At 36.3% G+C, this 24,303-nt stretch overlaps 2 protein-coding genes across 2 annotated transcripts in view; one reads left to right on the forward strand and one right to left on the reverse strand.

The window, feature by feature from the left end:
• Positions 1 to 224: 224 nt before the first annotated feature.
• The window catches only part of LOC128215433 (protein Hook homolog 3-like), a 28,346-nt gene continuing 4,267 nt past the window's right edge, over positions 225 to 24,303 (reverse strand). The window contains exons 2-8 of the mRNA XM_052922119.1: positions 22,645 to 22,730; positions 22,026 to 22,149; positions 19,570 to 19,621; positions 14,913 to 15,061; positions 13,642 to 13,692; positions 1,107 to 1,190; positions 225 to 323 (exon numbers count right to left, since the gene is read on the reverse strand). Coding sequence (XP_052778079.1) covers positions 225 to 323; positions 1,107 to 1,190; positions 13,642 to 13,692; positions 14,913 to 15,061; positions 19,570 to 19,621; positions 22,026 to 22,149; positions 22,645 to 22,730 — 645 coding nt within the window. The remainder of the gene's footprint in view (positions 324 to 1,106; positions 1,191 to 13,641; positions 13,693 to 14,912; positions 15,062 to 19,569; positions 19,622 to 22,025; positions 22,150 to 22,644; positions 22,731 to 24,303) is intronic.
• LOC128213180 (uncharacterized) lies at positions 7,604 to 10,235 on the forward strand. The gene is made up of 2 exons (XM_052918731.1): positions 7,604 to 7,636; positions 7,856 to 10,235. The coding sequence occupies exon 2, from the start codon at positions 7,859 to 7,861 to the stop codon at positions 10,019 to 10,021; it is 2,163 nt and encodes a 720-aa protein (XP_052774691.1). The 5' UTR covers positions 7,604 to 7,636; positions 7,856 to 7,858; the 3' UTR covers positions 10,022 to 10,235.

Raw genomic sequence — 24,303 nt, forward strand, 5'->3', positions numbered from 1 at the left:
TCAATTGAATGTAGGGTATTGGTCTTATAAGTGAAAATCCCAACTTGCCCTAAAGCTTTAACCGGACGCCGAAGCTTCGAATAGTCGAGCTAAAAATGTGAATTAATATGTAAGGATATCATAAAGTTTTAACCAAGGGAATTTTACAAGCACAATGAAACTAGGTAAAACCAATACACAATTACGCCATATTGTTTTTTTTAGAGAATTTAGTGGTGTGTAACCTACGTAGGGTCATCCAGATTTTCTGCTATGTTTAGCCTTTCTGCGAGTCTATCATTTTCGATGGCGAGGTTTTGTTTTTCTTCTTGTAACACTGTAACCTGAGAAGTGAAAAAGAATGGATGTGAAAATATTGTTTTAATTTCTACATAAACTAGAATTGTGTGAATCGGGTGTCACCTCTCAGGAGCACCCATAATTTTTTACCATGACATTGACCTTTAAACCCCAAAATCCATAAGGGGCGTCTTATGACAATGAATCAAATGAATACCAAGTTAAATATTTGACTCAACCTGAAGCTGTTAAATTGTTAATGATTGAAAACCGATGATGACACCAGATAAAGTAATCCATATACAGATGCCATGTTCAGCAAGAAGCACAAACATAGACCACTGAAAATCAACAGTTTTCGTTACAAAGATGGTATTGATTCCAAAACGTTGTGGCAGTATAATGGTGTGAAATATATGAACATGCAGCTCAATGCGAGAGATGAGAGCGAGACAGTTCTATCTGCCATTAGAACCTTCTTGCTTTCAAGAAGTAATTGATTATACCAAACCATTATGACATAACATGTTAAGCCAGAAAACATATTATATGAAATATTTAATCCATAAAACATTGCTTTAAACTTTGTTCAAGTTAATAAAGTGATCAACAACATCGTTGTTAACTTTTAAACATGAATAATCCTAAGATGTGCTTATATATTTTACTATAAACATGTAGAGCTTAAACATTTATCTCAAATGTTTTTAAACATACAACAGATTACAAGCGTATTAGAGTAGCAAAGATTTAAGAGTTAACAACAGTGACGTTAACAACGTTGTTAACTTTAACAATTTTCTGAACAATCTTCCCAATGTGTTTACCTGTAGGTCGAGCTCATGACAGCGCTGCATTAATTCCTCCTTTGCCTCTACTGCATTGTTGAGTTCATCTACTGTTCGACGTAACTGGAAAAATGGACACAATATTTACAAAATATTTATATCATCATTTCATTAAGTTGACTGTTTTATGATTTTCAAACAATTCATGTAATCATCTGATCATTATTTAAGGATTTCTTGTATTTTTTAACTGTTGTCAATGAACCTACCACATTAGATCTCAGCGAGACGGTCATTACTCCAAATAACAATAGAAAGAATTCCTGTCTGTCTTTCCCTAAGCCTTCGATTATTCCAATTCCAATAGGGCTAATTTTATAACACCTATTTATATTGAACAGTGTATTCTAAACTAAGACCTGGCTGCCCTGGAAAGGTTATTAACTGACCCACAATATGACTGATGTATTGTTGAATGTATTTATTATTATTGCGGTATAGGATTATTAAAGTACTATTAGGTATAGGTCTGGTTACTCATGCGTAAATCAGGAGTTTTCCTCGTGCATTTACTGAACTGAATTGGTTATTCGACGCTCAGACGGGATAGAGAAAACATTGCAAAATTGTCAAATCTCGAGTTTTTTCTTAATATTTGGTATTCACTTCGGGAAGATGGCATTCGACTCTGCGGGAATAAATGACCAAGAGTTTAGCCACAGGCAGCTTTCGTCTATTTCCTTGGGCCAGTCTATCCAGACCGTAGCAGGAGACTTGAAGTACAACGTGGCAAGGAGCCGGTTTGCACATCTCGTGGCAGGGACTCGGAGACCTTGAATGATAGAGACCCTGGAGCAAGTTACAGCGGAGATAAATGTAGGCCTGGGCCCTCGGGGGATAGAGAAGGAGATTTGTTTGGAGCTTTTGATTTATTCAGATCTTATTTTGACACGAAACTTTCAACATTAAAACAAGAGCTAACGAGTACAAGTTGCAAACAAAAGGAAAAAGATAACATTCCTTATTTCAAGAATACCTCCTGCAAAATTCAGTTTCAGTTCAATACTGATATTTCAAACTTGTTACACTTTATCGTGGATTCTGACAGCCTTGATTCAAATAAAGAAAAAGCTAAAGAAGCGCTAAGGAAAATTAAACATAGAAACAAACTTATTCGTTTGGCGGACAATTCCCCTGGGGGCTGGGGCACAGTCAAAGAATATGAAACCCCAGAATTGGGCTCTGATAGCGATGACGAGCGTAAAATCAAAAGGGCTGAAGCCAAGGCTGTCAGAAAACTTACAAAGGGTAATCCTACAAATGCTGATTCTCTTTCTTTTTTCCCTGATCGTATGGAGCGGAGGCCAGCACCAGCGGCAACCTTTGGATACCCGGGACGTTCTTCCGGTGCGGGGCCCATCTTCCCATCACGGCCCATGGCTACGGGCATGCGGGATCTTTTTCGGACCTACAGTCCCTATCAGGACCAGTATCAACCCCAGCAACCTTATTCTAGAACGCCAGATAAAGTCATCTGCTTCGCATGTGGAAAGCGGAGTCACTTCCGGCGCGAGTGCGAGTGGCTATCCAGATTTAACCAGTCAGCCAACCGTGATGTCAAGCCCACAGGAGCAAACTCAGCCACTAAATGATGAGTATTTATTCAATATTAGTAATCAAGATCATTGTTTTGAGTTTGAATCTGATTCTCCCATCAAAACATCTTTGGCTAAAGGCAGCCTTAAAAACAATGTACACTATTGGAAGACTATTGGCACAAACCCTGATATAATAGATGTTATTGAAAACGGCTATAAAATTCCTTTCATTTCAATGCCGGAAACATCGTTTTCAAAAAATAATCAGTCAGCTCTTTCAAATATTGAATTTGTTAAAGAATCTATTGATGACATGTTGAAAAACGGTTTTATAGAACAAACAGATTTTCCACCTCATCTAGTCAGTCCTTTAAGTGTTTCTGTAAACAAACCGGGTAAGAAACGACTTATTTTAGATCTCGGAATAATAAATAAATAAATTTGGAAGGAAAAGATGACATTTGAAGATTGGAAAGTAGGAGTCGAATATTTTGAAAAAGACTCGTATTGTTACAAATTTGATTTGTCTAAAGGTTATTATCATATCGATATATTCCCAGAACATAAAACATTTCTGGGTTTCAGTTTAGAAGGAAAATACTACTGCTACTCTGTGGTTGCTTTCGGTTTGTCGAGCGCTCCTTTTATTTTCAGTAAGGCATTGCGTGAAATGGTTAAGTTCTGGAGATTCAACGGTATCAAAATTGTTATGTTTCTTGATGATGGGTGGGGGACCAACAAGAGTTGTGATTTAGCTACACGCGATGCAATATTTGTGAAAGATAGCCTCAATCAGGCAGGGCTTATTATAAATGATGAAAAGTCAGTCTGGTTACCGGTTCAAAATCTAGATTGGATTGGCTTGTTGTGGAATAGCATTGACTACTCTATTAGCATTCCAGCACGTAGAATTGAAGATTTTAGAATGTTGCTTTTGGAATTTTTAAATTCTCTTCCTATTGTTTCTGCTAGGAGTTTAGCGAAGTGCACCGGGAAAGTAATTTCTATGATGCCAGTTATTGGCAATATTGCACGGCTTATGACTAGATTTATGTACATTCAAATTTGTTCAAGGACTAGTTGGGATTTCCCATTCAGTTTAGAAATAGACTGTCCGTGTATTTCTGCGATTAGATTCTGGCTCGAACATGTAGACAATTTAAATTACAGAAAATTGGGTAAATGCACTGCTGTAGATACGCTAGAAGTGTATTCTGATGCTAGTATTTTCGCATGTGGAGCGCATATTGTCAATATGCCAGGTTTTGTATTTCACGACATGTGGTCAGAAGATGACAAGGATAAAAGTTCAACTTTCCGAGAAATGAAGGCTGTATTTTTGGCACTGAGAGCGTATGGACATTCTTTAGTAAATCATAAGGTGAAATGGTTCTCAGATTCTCAAGTTTGTGTTCATGTTATCAACGTTGGCAGCCCCATTTTAGAGTTACAGGAATTAGCTCTGAATGTGTTTAGACTTTGTTTACAAAACAAGATTGATCTCGATATTCAATGGGTCCCTAGGGATTTGAACCAGATTGCTGATGATATCAGTAAATATAGGAATACTGATGAATGGGAGGTTACACCTCAGTTTTTCGGGTATATGAATAGGATATGGGGACCGTTTACAGTGGACAGATTTGCTAATTATAGTAATAGGAAAATACATAGATTCAATTCTAAGTTTCATGATTTTGAAACTGAGGCAGTCGATGCATTCACACAGAATTGGGCCAGTGAAAATAATTGGTTAGTCCCGCCTATTTATCTAGTAAATAGAGCTGTATTTCATTTAATTGCTTGTTCTGCACATGGAACTTTAGTTGTTCCTAAATGACCTAGCGCAGTATTTTGGCCAACTTTGTTTGAAGCAAACTGCCAGAAGAGAGATTTTGTATTGAAGGTTTTGGAGTTTGATAAATGGCAATCAATATTTGATAGCAGGAGTGATAGCGTATTTAGTTCTAGACGTTTCTCTAGCAAAGTTCTAGCTATTCGTCTTTAATGGCCAGTATTTTAATGTATACTAGACTGCAGAAGTAAGAAGTAAATTGTGCTTAGTTGTGTTTTGTTTAGCTTATGTGATGCACACGATTATGAATTAAGGAGAGGAAATGTATAACTTTTCGAGGAAAAGTATATCAAAGATAGTAATGACTATACATGACTCAGCATTGAGTTGGAGTTGTTTACACTGGTTATGCTTAATATTGTAAGCGTTTAATGCTCATGAAGGGAGCGAAAAATATTTGTATTTGCTAATTGTAAAACAGCGTTTTCTGTATATATACATTGATGTTTAAAAAGCACTGTTTATAAAGATCATGATCTTAATATCTATTATGGCATAAAGGACGATGAAAAGTATAAGAAAGATAATTGTGAAAATACATGATATGAGTGTGTGTGGGTTGTTTCCCCTACGTTATTGGCATTAATTTCGTTTACTCGGCTTGTCGAGCCGGAGTGCCCATTTGTACCTGGTACAAATGAAGTACACGAAGATTATAAGAAATTTGTTTTGAATGGTATATGTGTATGTGAAAGGAAAAGTTAATAATTATACATAAAAAGGTGTTATTATGTTATTATATTATACAATTGACAGATGCATTCAAGGTTGGACATTGGAGGAATTTTCACAAAGAATGTCTGCCCGATGATCTCAAAAAACATCATGATAATTTACAAACGCTGGTGAAACTGTCAAAATCAGATAACACTTACAAACAATATAATTGTTATTTTAAATCATTTTGCCAGTGGTGCAAAAAATATGAATTTAAGCCGCTTCCAGCTTCCGATTATCATGTTGCACTTTCTCTTTCATCCATGAAAGATTCTTCACCGTACAGCGTCAAAAGTGAACTCCATTACTTATAGTATTTCGTGGGCTCATCAAGTTTCAGGGTTTTCTGACCCTTGTAATACAAATCTAAGTAAGTTTTACCAAAAACTGGTCTGTTGCGAGATTCTGGCAGACCGATTCAGCAAAAATCTGAAATTTCTAAAGAAGATTTGCTTAAACTTATTGCTCATTTCGGAAATACAACCAATATCTTGGATTTAAGATTCATTTGCATGTGTTTAGTAAGTTTTGCAGGTTTTTTGAGATTTAGTGAGCTTTCACATATTAAAAGGTCTGATCTTAAGATTTTTTCTGATTGTGCAGAAATTTTTATTTCTTCTAGTAAAACAGATCAGTGCAAAGCTGGCGAAAAGGTGATCATTTCTAGAACAGGAAAATGTTCTTGTCCAGTTTCTTTCCTTGAGAAATTTCTGTTTGAAGCTGAAATTAATGATAAATCATGTGATTACATTTTTTGTAATATCAGATATTCTCGTAAATTGAATAAGCATATTCTTTGCCCGGAAAAACCTATTTCTTACAATAGAGCCAGGGAAATTTTGATAACAAATCTAAAAGCTGTCGGTATTGATAGTAAACAATATGGTTTACATTCGTTTCGTTCGGATGGGGCCACAGCAGCGGTTGCAAATGGTGTATCAGAGAGATTGCTTAAAAAGCATGGACGTTGGAAGTCCGACAGTGCTAAGGACAGATATTGTTAGAGATTCGGTACAAGTCAAAATGAGTGTATCGAAAAATCTAGGAATTTAGATTATTCATTTTTTTCTTTGTATTTGACAAGTATTGAAATTATTTCATTTATTTTGAAATCATGTTAAGGATGGTTTGTTTACAAATATGACGAGAATGGTATTTAGTGTATTGTAAAACGAATAATGTTATACGAAGTATTAGTATGTTTATGTAAAAAGAATTCTTTTTCTTAGTCACTTGCGATGATCTGTAGATCTTTAGTTTAACTGGAGCAAATGTATAATTTGTTTTGTTTTGTTTTAAAAAACATATAGTAAAAGATTCCCCGTTCTTTTTCTTTCGATTAAAGTATCCCGTCTGTAGCACACCTACACATGTGTTCATTTTATTTTATTATCCTTAAGGTAAATAATAAATTATTTATGGTTGGCATGGAATATAATGAAATAGAAAACATAAATGTATTTATTATTATTGCGGTATAGGATTATTAAAGTACTATTAGGTATAGGTCTGGTTACTCGTGCGTAAATCAGGAGTTTTCCTCGTGCATTTACTGAACTGAATTGGTTATTCGACGCTCAGATGGGATAGAGAAAACATTGCAAAATTGTCAAATTTTCATTATCTATGAATGTATTCAGATACATATAATAATATATGTTAAACATCATTTTGTCCCTTGTTTAAAATATATTTATATTTTCAGATTGGTATTTTTCTGTTACCATGGCAATGCGAGTATGGTTGAGTCTGAGAGTGGGTGCAGCAGTGGTTCCGGACACTTTATGTTAATAATTTTCATTATGAAATATGTATAAGAACTCTGAAGCCAGTAGTAATAATTTACTGGAAGTTGTTTTTTTGGAACCATTTGCTTTGTATGTGAGTGTATCTTTGATTAAAGTATCCCGTCTGTAGCACACCTACACATGTGTTCATTTTATTTTATTATCCTTAAGGAAAATAATAAATTATTTATGTTTGGCATGGAATATAATGAAATAAAAAACATAAAAGCCTTCAAAGCAGCTTGAACAAACAATGTCACATATTACTATGTGTGGCTCAAGACAGTTGTGTTTGATGGGCTTAATATGCTCTGTTTGTAGTAGTGTAATAATGTGGCAAAAAAATGATCCGTTTATTCAGTGCAAATTCAAACTGAAAAAAAACCTTATAATTTTAATTTTATTTGTTCCATTTACTGGCCAATTTCAGAGATTTTATTATTATTTTTTTATTGTCCCCCCAACTCAAAATCTACTTTTTTCCCTGTAAATCGATTAATAAAAAAATGCTAGCCTAATCATAAATACTTTGTTCAATGTCTTGTTTCTATTTATAGACCAGGAAGCTCAATCAAAACATTCCATTTCGTCAATAATTGGACATATGAAAAGGTTTAAATACATGATATTGTTATCAAGCTAATAATAAATGATATAATATATATGTTTTAACATAAAACAAAACACTACTTTTCATTTCTCATCATACTCTTCACTTTGGGTTTAAATTTAGATTTTAATTTAAGAAATGATCAAATTACATAATGTTCTATACTAAAGCAAGGGAATCCTGGCAATGTAACATTTCAAATGTCAACTAATGTTTTTCAGGCCATGAACAGAGAGAGTATGCAGCAGCTGTCCCTGCGTCTGTCCAGGGTGCTGGAGGAGATTGGGGTCAGCAAGTACATCCGCACCAGGAGGAGGAGAACATGGCTGATGATAGAGACAATAGACAGGATCAGAGATGAGTTAGCTGGTGGGAACTTCACTACCTATACCTTTGGAAGCCAGACAGAGGGGACTACCACACTGGGGATGAAGTCAGATATAGACAGATTGGTGTGTGATAATGACTGGCCAGTAATACTTGACTGGAGTGAATGGAGGCAGGGGAAGGAGAATCTTCTTGTGGTAAAGAATGAACAATCTCCACCCCAACACTGCTGGCTTCAGTGGGTGAGATCTGACCTCCCATTACAAGTGACAGAGGTCAACAGGCGTAGTGACATGGTGGATAGTGAGGGCAGAGTGCTACTGACCAACACTCAAATTGAGATGCATGAAAAAATGAGACAAATAAGCCAATCTGGAGAGATGGTCCAACATGGTCCATCAAGAAGCTGGAATGAAATGCTTGATTTTATAAATGCATTTCACTGTACCAGCCTTCCTGAAGAGTGTAAGTTTCTATTCTGTAGGCCACGCCCTGGTCACTGGCCCAGACCTGACACACTGGCCATGGCAAGACAGACTGGAGTGTTCCTAGTGCCACAAGGATACACTGAGGATCCTTTACGACCAGTCAAGTGCCGATCCACAACTTTTTATGTGCCTGTAGAAAACATGCACTATCCTCTGTATAAGCGGGAGTGGAGATTTTCAACATCTATCATGGAAAGACTTCTTGTATTTGATATGAATATAATACAGCATAAAGTGTATGTATTTCTGAAAATGCTTAGAAAATCAATAATAAAGCAGGTTGTTGATGACCGTTTCAGTACATTTCACGTGAAGACTGCAATTCTGTTTACAATAGAGACATATCCACCAAACATATGGAGTGAAGACAACCTTGTACAGTGTGTGATCTACTGCCTGACCACTCTTCTCAGATGGCTGAAGATCAGGTTGTGTCCACACTACACCATTTCAGGGGTGAACCTGTTCACTGGAAAGCTGTTCAAACATGAACAGTACAAACTGCATTCTATGATAACAGAAATCATTTACAGCAATTTCCAGTGCCTATATACAATTGAAATGGATGATCTGGGGAGGAGAATGTCATCTGTGAATTCATCCCAAATTATTGGGGTTGACACTGGATGCACACTCTATCAAGTCCAAATGGTTGATTTGTACATATGGTGGGCAGCATATTATCTGCAAGTACATATTGCTTTCCTAATCAATGACAAGAGCGACTTATATCAATCTATGATAGAACATTTTGAGACACTGAATGTTTTAAAGAACAATGGAACTAAAATAGAACAAGAGACAGCTTCCTTGTTAATACCATCAGTTTGTGGAGTCCTTGCCTCCATTAAAGCCTCCAGGTGTATCTACCAAGGACAACCTGTCACACACAGCATTCTCCAGCTGTACCAACTGTCCTTTGACTCGGATCTGCTGTCCAGGAGACTAAAGTTTGCCTCCATGTTGTACTGCAGTGGGCAGTATGAGGCAGCAGCAAACTGCCTGACCTACTGTGAGGGCCTACTGGGGCCTGCAGTGTGGCAATGTTGTACGTGTGTAGGAAGACAGGGAACACCACTAACCAATGAGTTCAGGAAAAAGACTGGAAACACACCATTCAAGGATATGTTACAGAAATATACAGCCATTGATGTTACTTTTACTCGAGATGATATCCATTGTGTTCCAAAACATCTGGTGTATGAAATGTTCAGAACAGCAGGAGATGAAGACAGACAACAGAGACATCCAGCACATAGATATGAATGGATGGACCAGATTGTGATTGACTGTGTCCCATTTCTCCACTACCTACAGTACCTCACACACACACAACTGAACCAACGTGACAGAAAATTGCGGGCACTGAACAATCTTTATTTCTACATATTCTCAAAAAAAGGCTGTGGTTATATAGACACAGCCTGGAACATGCTGGGCCACTGTTATGAACAGGAGAATGAATTGAATATAGCCAGGGTCTGCTACACTAAGTCACTGCAGCTCTACCCAAGAAACAATGCAGCCAACTGGCACGTGGCTAGGATCATGCATCAGCACTTAAATGGCTGAAAATGTTTTCACTCAGCCTAGTTGATAGCATGAAGACCCAATGCGGTTAAAAGAAAGAAAATAAAACATCTGTATTATTGACTTATTTTTAAAGAAAATTACTTATACCTTGAAATTAAAATACATTTTAAACTATATAAATGTTTATTACACTCAATTTTAACTAGAGCTATCACTGAAGGTGAATAATACCCCCGAACGCCGCCCTGATATGAAATTGCAGTCAACTATTTGTTATATATAAACATATTTAGAAAGGAAAACACATAAAATGTTATGAATGGGGCTACTTTTGTTTTGTACAATTTCCGATTATTATTGTTAAAATAAGAAAATAACGCTTTTATAATTGTTGTGAATTGCACAAGTTAACATGGCAATCAACAAGAGCCGTCGCGTTGACTACGCTGCGTTTACTTAGAAGTGAATACAATAACGCGCTGCGTTTACTTAGAAGTGAATACAATAACGATGTTATATTACCAAGTTTGGTCACTTTATGTCAAACCTAACTAAAATTATTTGATACATAAGGCAGACAACGCGAAAACTTTTCCTTCTTCACAGGACATTGCGACAGGTAAACACTGAAAGTTTACCTGTTGCACCAAATTTTTACCTGTCGCAATGTTACGAACAGTATTCAGTAACATCAGCCTAAACCTTGATTTTAAGCCTCTTTTTTAAATAAGTTTTGTAATTCCCCATTTGAACAGGTTCAGATCTTTTTGGTTAGATTTGTCCTACAGTACTATAATAAATTACCAAAAAAGACAAACATAATGTAAAAAAATCAATATTCGGATCTTATAAATGTCATAATTTTTTTCTTCCCTTGCCTCCCCAAAAAACTCATATCTGGTTCGTCTACCCATGAAACAGCTAGATCTTACTCTTTTTATTCATCTTTAAATTAAAGATACAAAAGGGTTATAAAATGTAACGAATTGTACTACAAGTCAAACTCAGGCACAACATTTATGCAAAAACGAAAGTAGAGTTCTTGTTATTGGCAATGTTAAACAGAGCGGAAAGAAAGTCAGCTCGGTATATTAATCATCATATTTAATTAACACGATTGCCGGGAACCACTACATACGGAATTTTGTAATTTCCAAACATTTCCGTAAAATAAAAGTATTAGAGTACCAGCTGAAATCGGAACCTTACGCGTTTTATCGGCTTTTACGGAAACATGTCGAAACGGGGTTTACAAATAGTGAAACACGGATTAACACGCTGAATAATCATGATATAAAAATAACTCTGAACATTTATTTAGAAACTGAAAGTAAATTTTCCGAAAATTAAACGGTGCTGACTTTAATTTTTCACCGGACATTGTGACCGACCAAAACAAAAGTTTCGTCGGTCAAAATTGAAATATACCGGACATGTCCGACTGTCCGACGGACATTCGCATTGTCTGCATAAGGTGACTTTGATGCTGCCCTCCCACCAGCCCGCCCGAATATGACGCAAGTCATTCAAATAACTTGATTTCCCATTACGAAAGTGTGGTTAAGAATATACAAATATGCCTTTCAAAAGAAATAAATAGATTAAAAAAAAAATTCAAGGGCCATTTGTATTTAGGGTTAAAATGGAGTTTTGTTTCTTGTTGTAAGATGGTCGTAAATAATTTTGAATTCTATTAAGTGCATTGAATGAATGGTATTGGAGTTTTAAGTGAAAATCCCAACTTGCCCTAAAACTTTTACTTGCCTAAATCTTTAACCTAAGTCAATCAGGGGCCATAACTTGTATTAAGGATAATATGGAGTTATGTAACCTCATAGGATGATGATCCTGAACAACTGTTTGAAGTATAAAGTCAATTAAACAAAGGGTTTAGAAGTTATTAATAAATATCCCAACCTGCCCTAAAACTTTAACTTAAGTTCCATAGTCAATCAGGGGCCATAATTTGTATAAAAGATAATATGGAGTTGTCTAACCTCATTATGTGATGACTCTGAACAACTGTGTGAAGTATTAAGTCAATTGAATGAATGGTATTGGACTTAAGTGAAAATCCCAACTTGCCCTAAAACTTGAACCGACGCCAATGCCGGGGCGAGTAGTATAGCCCACCTATTCTTCGAAAAGGCGAGCTAATAAATGTTATAAAATTTCCAGTTATGCTGAGGGACAAGATTTTGATTCAAGAAAAACAAACAAAAGAGCACTAAAAATGTATGTGAAATATAAAACACCCTCTTTTGCCTGAACTTTATATATTCATCAACTTGGTTCTTCCATGAACTTTATTTAAACTGTTATCACTGATGGCCTTTTTTATGAAGAAGACATTTTATAAACATTTGGCATTTGTGGAGTCTTTGTATACAATTTATTACAAACAATACTACACTAATTTTGAAGCACTTGAAAGTTTTGAACACTTTTGCAATTGTATGTCAACAAAAAGCATATGTTCATCATAGTTTTCAAGTTATGCTTCGTACAAGAAAAAAGTAACCAAGGGCAATAACTCTGTTATTGGCTGAAATAGAATTTTGGTTCCTGTACACTGCACTTCCTCTCATTATGATCTATCACTGTATAAAGTTTTATTAAATTCCATCCAATAGCTTAAAAAAAAGTTATGCTCCGAACAAGAAAAAGTTACAAATGGCAGTAACTCGGTAATTAGCTGAAATAGATTTGCAGTTCCTGTACACTGCACTCCCTCTCATTATGATCTATCACTGTATGAAGTTTTATTAAATTCCATCCAATAGTTTTCAAGTTATGCTCGGAACAAGAAAAAAGTCTTAAAGGCCTTAACTCTGTAATAAGCTAAAATAGATTTATGGTTCTTGTGCACTGCACTTCCCTTCATTGCGTTTTACCATTGTATGAAGTTTCAATAAATTCCATCTAGTAGTTTGCAAGTTAATGTCTGGAAAAAAAATTCACAGAAAAAAAAAATAAAGGGCAAAATCTCAGTAATAAGCAAGAATATAGTTATGGTTATTGTACACTGCACTTCCTCTCATTATGCTCTACCATTGTATGAAGTTTAATCCAATTCCATTCAGTAGTTTTTAAGTTTACTTATGCTCCGGACAAGGTAAATTGCAACAGACCGACCAACAAACCGACCAACCACAGGGTGACCCCAATATACCCCCTTCGAACTTCGTTTGCAGGGGGTATAACTAGAAACTTCTGATTTCTTCTTAATAGAAAAAGAACCAATACATGTACACTAAGACAAATTTATAATTGGCCACCTAGTTTTTATCGTATTCTAGGAAAATATTTGGATAAAAATACAAATAACCAAGAATAAGGTTAATACGATTTATTCATAACACGTAAAACAAACTTCATTGAAATATGATCACGGGAACTTACTTAACAGACGGTCAACATTGACACCCTTAAAATAAAAACTGTAAGATTAAATCACGTTGTATTTGATTTTGTTTTATGTCCACCTGCTGCGGCAATTACAGCGAGGCACCTAGTCTCGACAACCACCATGCCGTGCATGAGGAACTAAAGCACCTACCGTTTCGCATGAATGATTTTGTACAGGAATATGTGTTTTCTTCGAGTAAATCGATAGATTGGTGTGTACAATACAAAAATAACCAAACAGAAAGTCATACCTGTTCTCCCACTTCTGAGTCCACATCTGTGGCAATTTCTTTGGTCATCAGCTGGAAAGGATTACGGTATGTCTGATTACTGTAGCATTCTTATTAAATATGGTATTATGAGCAGATTTTATAGCACTGTATATGTTATATTATATATATATTCTCGTTTTTTTTCTTGGGGTGAATCAATCAAGTCGCCAACTGAAAACTAATTAAATTATTGATTTCATGATGATTGCCAATGATTGAATTATGGCATAAAATATCTTAAATATTTGCAAACTTGACCAAAATAAACAAATCACGAAAAAATAATCCCACACAAGTGCTGTCACAGTATGTGACGAATGCCCCCGAATGTGACACTGACCTATGAACAAGGTCAGTACATGAAAAGTTAAAAATCAAACAAATACATGTGGCAAGTTATTTTTAATGGCCATTGAACATAAAAAAATAAAAACCCACTCTTGACAACCTACATTCTTATGTCCTTATATTCAGCATTCCATTGTGAATAAACACTAAGTGTATCTTTCACCTTAGAGGTAGGGACATGGGTCTAGCATGCGACACGTCGTCTTGGTATGTCAAACACATGTTGCAAGTTATTTTAAAATCTGTCCATACAAGAAAAAGTTACAGCGCGGACACAACAGCCAATACTATGTGTCTTTATATGCAGCACTACATTGTGAATAAACACCTAAGTGTGACCTTGACCTTAGAGGTACGGACACAGGTCTTGCACGCGACACGTCGTCTTGGTATGCCGAACACATGTGACAAGTTATTTTAAAATCTGTCCATACAAGGGCAAGTTACAGCCCAGACACGACAACCTATATTCTATGTCCTTATATGCAGCATTCCATTGTGAATAAACACTAAGTGTGACCTTGACCTTAGAGGTAGGGACACAGGTCTTGCACGCAACATGTCGCCTTGGTATGTCGAACACATGTGGCAAGGTATTTTAAAATCTGTCCATACAATGGAAAGTTACAGCCTGGACATGACAACCTATACTCTAGGTACTTAAATGCAGCATTCCATTGTGAATAAACACTAAGTGTGACCTTGAACTTAGACGTAGGGACACGGGTCTTGTACGCAACACATCGTCTTGGTATGCCGAACGTTATTTTAAAATCTGTCCATACAAGGGAAAGTTACAGCCCGGACACAAGTTATTGAGCCGGACACACGGACGGACGGTGCGATTTTAATATGCCCACCTTCGGGGGCATAAAAATTCAACCAATCAACAGTAAGCTTACCTCTTGAATTGCAGTCATGACGGCGTGTTGAACAGATTCTTCCATTGACATAATCCGCTGAATGTACTCCTGTTTTTCTGTGCAGTTTACGGCACAACCAAGGATCAGCTGTAACAGCCGCCCAAGCTCTATATGGTTACTGCTCTCACCTGCAAGTATAAACAGAGAGTGGAATGATAGTTCTGATGCCAATTCACCATAAAAATACTGGTATTTATATAACATTCACAATACACGCAAGAATCAGCTGTAGTAACTGTCCAAGCTCTATATGGTTACTGCTATCATCTGTAAGTAAAACATATAGTGGAATATAAGTGCTTAAGGCAATTCACCATGAAAAAAAAGATATTTATATAACATACACTATACACCCAGGAATAAGAATCAGCTGTAAAAATAACCGTCCAATCTCTATTAAGGCTACTGCGCTCATCTGAAGCCTTGAATAAATAGTACTGCAGACAATTCACCATAAAAATACTGATCAAACATAAAAATGTATCACATTCGGTGTACCACCATTTACGCAAGGATATTCTGTAGAAACTTCTGAATCTCAATGTGGTAATTACCTTCACAGACAGTGCTGAATATAATTCACCATTAAAATATGATTTGAACCAATACCACTCTCACTTGAAATGGAAGTATTTTGAAATCATGCAAAAATGACTTATACTTCACTTAAACTATACGTGTTTAGTCGTAGGACAATGATATTGAACAATCAGCATTAAATATAAATCCATGCAATAACGTTTCTTTCTAATACACACATCATCAAATACACAACTTTACACAATTTCTAATTAAATGTATCTTTGTGCTAAGATTCAGGTCAAAAGAATCTTGTATGATTCAATGTTTGATAATGTTTTACAACCTAACAACAATATCTAAAGCATTAATCGTTGAGATTTTCAGAAAAGGTCATCAACGTTGATGACAAGTCTCTTGTCGCAACATTTTTTACGGCTTCACTTTATGACCTTTTTTATACACAGAAGAAAACCTGTAACATGTATCCTTATAAAACAGCAAAAAGACAATAACGCCTAAAAAAAACATTTTGTGTTCTTGTTACCCATCCGATCCTACGAATAAGGTGCCAACCCTACTGTTTTTTAGACTGTAGGAATTATTTTTCTATTACTTTTTTTTTAAATTTTAGTCTGTGTTTTATATGTATATTAAACCTTTAAAAAGCTTAATGCAGATGATTACTATAACCCCATCCCCCAATACTGACGTTAGGTTCTTACGTTCTTATATAAAGCCTAGAAATAAAAGTTATAAAAAAGCCTTACTCACCTATCTGTTTTTGAAAAGGATGTAACCTTGAAACCAAATATATTTTTTGCCTTGTAAGTTTTCTTTTTCCTTTTTGTTTTAATTCAAAATCACCGGCTGGAAGCAAGGGAACCATGAAGCAGATGCCACAGCTTGTCTGTTATGTGTTTTTTTCCAGTCGAAAAATAAGGGTATACTTTTAAGCGATTTTCAAAGCCAGAGTTATGGGCCTTGCAATAAATGTGATTATAGTAACTGGCAACATGTTTACCAACTTTCTATGAATATCTTGAATGATGTTTTATTTATTGCCAGAATTTCTGCATCTCACGGACAACATACAAAGCCAAGGCTACCACAGTTCCTCTTTCCTTCGAAACTCAAGACAACTAAAAATTAACAACTTTTCTTCACTGGGATCTGTCTCCTTAGATAAGTCAAAACTTATAGTAATTAACTCACCATCCCTTTGGCAAATCAATTATTTGAGGGATGATGCCTGATTTGAGCCTTCAAACAAATCCAGAGCTAAAATAGAAATGTGCTTAAAAATCACAGAAACTGTAATGTAGTAGCGTGTAATGTAATGTAACCTAGACAATAATCTCTATTTTAAATACCTTAAATATGAATTATTTAAATCAGGCACAAAATCTTTAAAATGAAAGGACAATTGATGTCTACAGGTGGAACTTTATAATGTTAAGAAGTTTTAATGATATCATGTAATTACACCACAGATAGGCAATTCATATACTTCTTGTTAGCTATTTTCAAAACCATGACATTAATGTTTAAACAAGTTAAACTTACACAACATCATATACAGTATTTTTCATTGTTTGTACTGCATGGCACATACTGAATTAACAAGAGATGTTTGTCAAACATTATGCCCCCCCCCCTGAGCGCCATGTTGTCAGGATTATATGGACAATTGAATGAAATATGCATGGACTGAAATGACAGCTGATTTGTCACTGACATTGGATGCTGTTGAGGCAGTTTTAAGATTATGTCCATTCAAAGTTTGAGGATAGAGTGTGCTATGACCATGACCTTTGACTCTATGACCTCAAAATCCATAGGAATCATCAGCTGGTCACCAAAAATCTAAATGTCAAGTTTGAGGGCCATGGGTGCAGGCATTGACAAGTTATCGCACGGACAAGCTTTTTTTCGTACTAGGTCACTGTAACCTTGACCTTTGACCCGATGACCCTAAAATCATAAGGGGTCATCTAAAGGTCAGACACAACACCAAGTCAAGTTTGAGGGCCATGGGTGCAGGCATTGTCAAATTATCACTTGAAACATTTTCGCATTCAAGGTCACTGTGAACTTGACCTTTGACCCAATGACTCCTAAAATCAATAAGTGTCATATCCTGGTCAGGCCCAACTTCCATGTCAAGTTTGATGATCATTGGTTCAGGCATTGTTGAGATATCACTGGGAGAAGATTTGTTAACTTTATTGTGATAAAGGTTACTGTGACCTTGACCTTGGCCCGATGGCCCCCAAAGTCAAGAGGGGTCATCTACTGGTCAGGCCCAACCTACATGTCAAGTTTGATGACAATAGGTCCAGGAATTGTCAAGTTTGCTTTCAAGGTCACTGTGACTTTGACCCCTAAAATCAATAGGGGTCATCAACTGGTCAGGCCCAACCTCCAAGTCAAGTTTGAGGGCCATGGGTGCAGGCATTGTTGAGTTATCACTTGGACAACCTTTTATTGTTCAAAGTCACTGTGACCTTGACCTTTGGCCCAATGACCCCCAAAATCAATAGGGGCCATCTATTGGTCAGGCCCAACCTCAGAGTCAAGTTTGATGGCCATGGGTGCAGGCATTGTCGAGTTATTACTAGGACAACCTTTAACCATTCAGGGTCATTGTGACCTTGACCTTTGGCCTGATGACCCCCAAAAACAAAAGGGGTCATCTACTGGTCAGACCCAACCTCCAAGTCAAGTTTGAGGGCCATAGGTGAAGGCATTGTTGAGTTATCACTCAAACAACCTATTACCATTCAAGGTCACTGTGACCTTGACCTTTGACCTGATGAGCAAAAAAAAAACAATAGGGGTCAGCTACTGGTCAGGCCCAACCTCCAAGTCAAGTTTGAGGGCCATGGGTGCAGGCATTGTCGAGTTATCACATGGACAACCTTTTACCGTTCAAGGTAACTGTGACCTTGAACTTTGGCCCGATGACCTCCAAATACAATAGGGGTCATCTATTGGTCAGGCCCAACCTCCAAGTCAATTATGAGGGCCATGGGTGCAGGCATTGTTGAGTTATCACATGGACAAACTTTTACCATTCAAGGTCACTGTGACCTTGAAGTTTGACCCGATGAGCCCCAAAAACAATAGGGGTCAGCTACTGGTCAGACCCAACCTCCAAGTCAAGTTTGAGGGCCATAGGTGAAGGCATTGTTGAGTTATCACTCAAACAACCTATTACCATTCAAGGTCACTGTGACCTTGACCTTTGGCCTGATGACCCCCAAAAACAATAGGGGTCATCTTCTGGTCAGGCCCAACTTCCATATCAAGTTTGATGACCATAGGTCTAGGCATTGTTGAGTTATCACTCGGACAAGCTCTAAAATTATTTTACCATTAAAGGTCACTGTGACCTTGACCTTTGACCTGATGAGCCCGTAAATCAATAGGGGTCATCTACTGGTCAGACCCAACCTTCATGTCATGTTTGATGACCATATGTCCAGGATTTGTTAAGTTATCACTCGGACAAGTTTTGGTCTACCGACGGACCGACCGACCGACCGACCGACATGCCTGTGCAAAGCAATATACCCCTCTTCTTCGAAGGGGGGCATAATTATTGGAAAACCCAGAATGAACAAGTTCCGAATAGTCTATTCAGATTATGCTATTAGGAACAGCAAGAAGTTTGATAAAACATGTTTGTTTTTTATGTTTTGAATAAAAAATACTGTTGTTTTATTCCCTTTTAATTGAAGTCATAAAAGTTTTCAACTGCCAAATAAAGTTATAATCAAAGAGAACAAATAATCAACAGTCTTAAACATTTTATTCTAAGAAGGCAGAATGGTGCCAAAATTTGTCTCCATGAGAGCAGAAGGGTGCTAAGTTGCTAACAAAAAAGGACATGGTGCAGCCCCTTTCCATAACTTTTTAGCTAAAACCATACAATAAACTGAATGCATAAATGACTACTATTCTAGATTTCTAAAACAACTAGCCCTTTCCCAATTTCAGGGATTCAATTCATTATTTGAAACTAAACTGTAAATATATAACTTATTTTACCATATTTAGTAGAATACATGTAAATGAAGTTAACATATTAATTGCAAAACGTATGTGTACATACCTATAGCATTCACATCCGGCATCTGAAAGTCATGGATCTGTATACCCAGGATCTGAAATACAGCCAGGACATATTATCCCTTTGTTATTAAAGGTACATTCTGTGGATTTGAAATTATGTTAAGAAGCATTTTCTCATTTTACACATCTCATAACAATCTTTAAAACATTTTAAAGTCTCTGGTACTTTTATGAGGTCCCAATAATACAAATAAAACTGTAAACAAGTTTATTTTAGGGGGTCCCTGAAAAATCACAGGAAAATGGAAATGGGTCCCTATGCAGAAAAATATTTGTGGGACTCTGGTGTTCTGTGTAAGGGAAATCCCTGATTATCCATTCAAGATGTTTCATAAAGATTGTCTACTTAGTAACTATCTGTAGAAGAGTCTACAGATGCCATAGTGCTCCATCCAGGATTTAAAAAGAGCAGGGTGCTAGGTCAGAAGAGGCGTTTTTGATGCGAATTGAATTGGGGCACTTGCAAAGTTCAATGTTAAAATTATATTGCGTAAGTGTTGTGACTACTTTCAATACTAATAGCTTGTTGTGAATACCTTAGCTGTAATCTTGACTTAAGTGTCTAAATTATGTATATCTATTATATTAAATTTTATACTTTGACTTGACAATATGTCCAGTTAACATCAAATATGGTTCAAATTCACAAAATCAGCTGTCAAACAAAAGACCACAGCAGGGCATAGTAGAAAGGCAGTAGGGAGTCGGAAAAGAGCAGCAGAGACCTCTCCCCTATTATTTAGGCCTAGCTGGAGCACTGGATGCCAACTGCCTACCCTAGTGAGAGTATCTTATTCTAAGGTTTCAGGGCACAGGACACAGACAGAATGTAACCATGAATTAAACTACATGTACCTTGGGTCACCGTTCTATGAAGTATGCCAGTGTATAGCAATGTCACACAGTATTTTTAGTTGTGGGGCAGGGTATTGAACCCCTGGGTTGACACTTGACAATCAAGTGTCTCACCCCTAGACCACAGAACCACCACAATGGCATGAAGAATCATAATCAATCTCTATAGCAGCATAATGTGAAAAACAAAAAACATGTTCTTTATACGTAAGATGGTGTCATTTTTCACATTCATTGTAAATTAGCACTATTTTACCAAGCAAAATGCTTGTCCAATATGAAGCACAAGAATTGAAAGAGATTTTTCTGTACAAACCCCTGAATGGCCTGACTGTTAAATGGTAAAAAATTCCTGGGTTGATTGGTAAGTGCATACTAGACCACAGATACACCACAAAGGCATGAAGAATTATGATCAAATTATGACAGCATACTGTGAAAAACAAAATCTTATTCTTTATTCATTAGATGGTGTCATTTTTCAATTTCATGTTTAACCATTCCTTGTAAATGAGCAATATTTTACCAAGCTAAACAGAATCTCTTGTCTCACTCAATATTAAATACTATATCACCCTAAGTTGAGTTCACATGGCAGATCAATCACCTAGTTCCAAAAAATGTACTGTCAACCAAGTTATTGCATGTGTGTTTTCCTGCCTCTCCACTAAAAATACTAATCTTCCTGGAAGGATGCTAAACAGTGCCAGTACTACACACTGAAACCCTTAAAAGAACCAGGGTAGCTCCAACCAGAGTTACATTTTGTTCCATAAGCTAACAAGACTGAATGAAACACTTAAAAGAACCAGGGTAGCTCCAACCAGAGTTACATTTTGTCCCACAAGCTAACAAGACTGAATGAAACACTTAAAAGAACCAGGGTAGCTCTAACCACAGTAACATTTTGTTCCATAAGCTAACAAGACTGAATGAAACACTTAAAAGAACCAGGGTAGCTCCAACCAGAGTTACATTTTGTCCCACAAGCTAACAAGACTGAATGAAACACTTAAAAGAACCAGGGTAGCTCTAACCACAGTAACATTTTGTTCCATAAGCTAACAAGACTGAATGAAACACTTAAAAGAACCAGGGTAGCTCCAACCAGAGTTACATTTTGTCCCACAAGCTAACAAGACTGAATGAAACACTTAAAAGAACCAGGGTAGCTCTAACCACAGTAACATTTTGTTCCATAAGCTAACACGACTGAATGAAACACTTAAAAGAACCAGGGTAGCTCCAACCAGAGTTACATTTTGTCCCACAAGCTAACAAGACTGAATGAAACACTTAAAAGAACCAGGGTAGCTCTAACCAGAGTTACATTTTGTTCCATAAGCTAACAAGATTGAAACTCTCAATGGGGCTGACATCAATGGATAGCTAGTGGCTTCATAAAACTCCCTGCCTGAGTCTGTTTAGATCTGCTGTGAAGCTACATCTTATAATAGCTTTATGTCAAAAATATGCACTTCAAGGAAGTGAAAACATTCTATGCTTCTTTATTATATGTCACTTAAAATGTTTTCATTACCACCTCTTGACTTATGACAATGAACCAATGTGAAACCATACCTCAATATTGTACTCGAGGATGCCCTTGAGGATTTTTTTCAGGTTGGAAACCTTCAATCTCCAGTTGGTCACATCCGCTGTTTTTACCCTGCTCAGCCATGGGTCCGTGAAATAGTCAGGGGCACTGAAATTATTTTTTTTATATATCATAATTCTATTTTGCTCGTCCACCAGTTTGAGATAAAGCATTTGCCAGGCATTTAAATGAAGATCAACATGTAAATTCAAAAAAAGTTTAAGTATATTTAACTTAATATTTTTATTTTTTAAAGGAGCCCTAAGTATACTTTTCATGGAGTTATTCTTGAACCACTTAATAAAATATTATTGCAGATAGGGAAACTGTGAAGTATCATCCTAAACAGTTCTCAAAAGTCCTTAAATGTATATTGAAAATGCTGCATACAAGCTGCATGTCCAAATAGATACATGTGTCAAGTATAAATATTGGATGCATATATGAATTTGTCCTTAACTAACTTGTCAGACTGGAGTTTCTACATGATATTGAATTGATAAAAATGTCTGATCTCTAGAATTCATCAAAAGGAACAGTTTGATTATTTAAATAGCATGGTTCTATTAGTCCAACTAAAACTTCCTAGTGTGGCGAACTCACATTTGATGCAGCACTTTTGACATGGCAATTCCATCACTGAGCTCTTCTGCATTGCCGTGAGGAACATCCAGATTAAACGTCTCCAACTGAAATAGTGGTGAAAAATGTTAGTGTTCTGTCAGTAAAATTCAGTAAATACAAGGGACAAGAACTCAATCATTTTGTCTCTTTTTTATGTAAAAAACTACTTTTTGTGAACTGATGTCTTCATGTACACATATAACTGCTTGATGAAATATTGCAGAGAAAACACTTGAAGACAAAACTAGAAAGCAATGTGCCTCGTAAAGCATCAAACAGCTCATAAATACACAGAATGCCTTGAAATATTATAAAAACCTACATAAGTGTTGACAAATTACCTTCGGATATCAACTGGAATGAGAATAATAATATCTGTCATGTGTTCCCGCTCCGGATAGAAAAATCCTACACGAGGGCACCTGCGTTGCCTGGTAACGAGGCTTGCTGAGTTACCGGCTACGCAGCGTGCTCGAGGGTCGGATTTTTCTATCCAGAACGGATACACATGATAGATATTTTTCTAGCATACCTTAATTATTTTTGGGGGGAAGAAACTGCATAAAAAAGCTCATTTTTGTACATTTCACCAAAAAGCGCATGCGATAATGTTTATTGACGTCATGACGGCCCAGTAACTTTTATTCACTGTCCACGTCAATAAGTTCCTTCGATATCAAGTCTTTGAAGGGTTATTTCGTTTTGTTGTGAAGATATATTTTTGCAAAGTAAATGTTTATGAAACTCATCTATTGAAATCTCATAATTATGGTTACTTAAAGTATATAATAAAAGAGATAAAAAGTATTACGTCACAGCGCGTGACTCATCTGGCATGGGGGGATGCCAGATGGGATTTTTCCAGCACGGCTGACGTCACCGGAAATGCCTATCCGGTGTGCTAGAATATACCATAAATTAATCTTTCCTCAAAATAAGTTCATCAAAACACATGGATTTCACGTCATTCACCGACTGTATCAAGATACACTCCATGCTGAACTACCACTTTCCTCGGTCACTCCGAGGGTTTTATCGCGGATATCCATCAAGTACTTAACCGCTTTCCTCGCTATAATCCGCCTTGTTTCGCCGAGTTGCTCTTTTTCTGCCGAGGGTTTTATTGGCAGTATGTATATACATCTGTATGAAGATATTGTCGTAATCTATTTCCTACTTAAACGAATATAATTCAGCTTTCAATTGAATAATTTTATGAAAGATACGGTGTTAGTATGAATATTATGTTTAAAAACTATTGAAACCATTACTTCTTAGTTAATAATTAGAAATTATTAGTATAAAAAGGCAAAATTCTGACTACTTTTGGTTATCTGGTTATTGGGAAAAAATGCATTTTAAAACTGCAGGTTTAAATGTAAGACAGTTAAGAGAAATTAATTGAATATACGTAGCAAACAGAATGTTTACATAACTTTAAGTAACTGGGACTGTTGGAAGTCAAATGAGTAAGATATAATTAGAACTGGGTCAAAAATGGACATCGACATATATTGCATTTTTGTGCCGTCAAAGGATTAGCAGTTTATTATTATGTGCAAGTAAGTCTAAAAAATATTGAAACAACACAATAAAAGAACGGTATTCAAATAAATTACACAAAATCAGATACATGTC

The sequence above is a fragment of the Mya arenaria genome, chromosome 13, assembly GCF_026914265.1.
Source record: "Mya arenaria isolate MELC-2E11 chromosome 13, ASM2691426v1".
NCBI lineage: Eukaryota > Metazoa > Mollusca > Bivalvia > Myida > Myidae > Mya > Mya arenaria.